Source organism: Macadamia integrifolia, chromosome 14 (genome assembly GCF_013358625.1).
Source record: "Macadamia integrifolia cultivar HAES 741 chromosome 14, SCU_Mint_v3, whole genome shotgun sequence".
NCBI classification, from domain to species: Eukaryota; Viridiplantae; Streptophyta; class Magnoliopsida; order Proteales; family Proteaceae; genus Macadamia; species Macadamia integrifolia.
The window spans coordinates 18,817,276-18,819,520 of record NC_056570.1 but is presented as its reverse complement, the minus strand read 5'-3'; the positions used below and the strand labels follow the sequence as shown (position 1 = coordinate 18,819,520).

The following is a 2,245-nucleotide window of genomic DNA, read 5'->3' as shown; positions in this document are numbered from 1 at the left end:
TCCACTATCATCCATTCTCTCACTCACCCACTATAAATTCACACTCCTTCCCCTCAATAAGGTAAAACACTCCTCCCTCATTCCCTACAACCTCCAATCATGAGGAAAACTCAACCACTCCCTCTACTCCTCTCCCTCCTAGTATCCCTTCTCTGCCTCTACCCTTCTCAAGGGTACACCCTTAATTGTGGCTCCTCCGACCATAGCTCCACCCTTGAGGTCATGCACATCTACAGCCCATGCTCCCCTTTCCGGCCCAAAAAAGCCCTTTCTTGGGAACAAACCATCCTCGACATGGCCGCGAAAGACGAAGCTCGGCTCCTTTTTCTCTCCAATCTCGCCGTTGGTCGGAGATCGATGGTCCCAATTGCCTCCGGCCGGCAGATAATCCAAAGCCCAACCTACATTGTCCGGGCCAACTTTGGAACCCCGGCCCAGCCCATGTTTGTGGCTATGGACACAAGCAGTGATGTTGCATGGGTACCATGCACCGGCTGTGTAGGATGTTCTTCCAGCGTCTTTAACACTGCCAAGTCAACAACTTACAAACCCGTTGGATGCTCCGCCCCGCAATGCAAGCAGGTTCCAAACCCGACTTGTGGTGGCGCCGCTTGCTCTTTTAACCTCACATACGGCTCCGCCACCATCGCCGCCACCGTCACGCAAGACACGTTAGCCCTTGCCCAAGACCCCGTCCCCAACTACTCATTCGGCTGCATTAAAGCAGCCGCCGGAAATCCAGTGCCGCCTCAGGGCTTGCTCGGACTCGGGCGGGGCCCCATGTCACTTCTTTCTCAAACCAAATCCCTTTACCAATCCACCTTCTCCTACTGCTTACCCGACTTCCGATCCACCAACTTTTCGGGTTCACTCCGGCTCGGACCGGTTTCTCAACCACAACGAATTAAATTCACCCCTCTTCTCACCAACCCAAGAAGGTCCTCCCTCTACTACGTCAACATGATTGGCATCAGTGTTGGCCGCCGGCAAGTCACCATCCCACAAAGCGCATTGGGGTTCAACCCAACCACCGGTGCCGGAACCGTCTTCGACTCTGGCACAGTGTTCACCCGGCTGGTCCAACCAGCCTACATTGCAGTGAGAGACGAGTTCCGGCGACGGGTCAAGGCCGGACCGGTGTCGGCATTGGGTGGGTTCGACACCTGTTATTCGCAGCAGGTGGTGTCGCCGAAGATAACATTCCATTTTACGGGAATGAACGTGACAATGCCGCCAGAGAACTTTTTGATACACAGTACGGCCGGGAGTATAACTTGCTTGGCCATGGCGGGTTCGCCGGATAATGTGAATTCGGTGCTGAATGTGATAGCGAACATGCAGCAGCAGAACCATAGGGTACTTTACGATGTGCCCAACTCGAGGTTAGGGGTGGCACGTGAACCCTGTACCCGTTAAGAGAGAGAGAGGCTGTGAGACTTGTGAGCTAGTTTTGGTTTTTTCTTGTTTTGAGGATATGTGTCGGTGGGGGAGACAAGATGGGGCAGGGGTGGTTTGATTGTTAGTGTAGTTTTTTTTTTTTTTTTTTGGGGTGGGGGGCTGGGTTTGGTTATTGAGAAATAAAATCTCCTAGTGGATGCTTTTTGTGTGTGTGTGTGTGGGCGAGAGGGGGGTTGTTGTAGAGTCTTATTATCTTTATTTAGTCAATGTTTACTTTTTTTTTAAGGATATGATGAGTATGATTATCTTAAAGGGAAAGAATAAAGTATGGACTAGAAGATTGCTTAAGAATGAACTAGGGATATATCAAATTGTGTTGTACTACTACACTTTTAATTCAAGGTCTCTCTCTCTCTCTCTCTCTCTCTCTCTCTCTCTCTCTCTCTCTCTCTCTCTCTCTCTATATATATATATATATATTTCTCCATTTTTTTTCTTCTAATTATAAATGACCAAGATTACACAAATCGGATGAATTCAGATCCTTTGCACGTATATTCACTTACATTTACGCTTCAAGTGTCAACATCGGTCTTACTTACTGGTCCTACTTACACTCATTTAAAAGGCGGATAGAGAGATTTAAGAAAATAAAAGAGACAAATGTTTGACAACTTAAACATTGCCACATCAGTAGATGGATGTTGCTAGTGGTGGTTTTAAAACCATTATGTAACTTCCATTGATGATAGAGATTAAATTGGGTTCTAGCTTCACCATTACACGCAAATAATATAATTCATATTTTTAGCTTCAATTACTTTTTTTTTTTTTTCTTTCTTTTTTT

At 47.0% G+C, this 2,245-nt stretch overlaps 1 protein-coding gene across 1 annotated transcript; it reads left to right on the top strand.

Annotated features, from left to right (window-relative positions):
* LOC122062083 (aspartyl protease AED3-like) lies at positions 1 to 1,753 on the top strand. The gene has a single exon (XM_042625725.1). It carries the CDS (start codon positions 100 to 102, stop codon positions 1,414 to 1,416), a length of 1,317 nt encoding a protein of 438 aa, XP_042481659.1. The 5' UTR covers positions 1 to 99; the 3' UTR covers positions 1,417 to 1,753.
* The last annotated feature ends 492 nt before the right edge of the window (positions 1,754 to 2,245 follow it).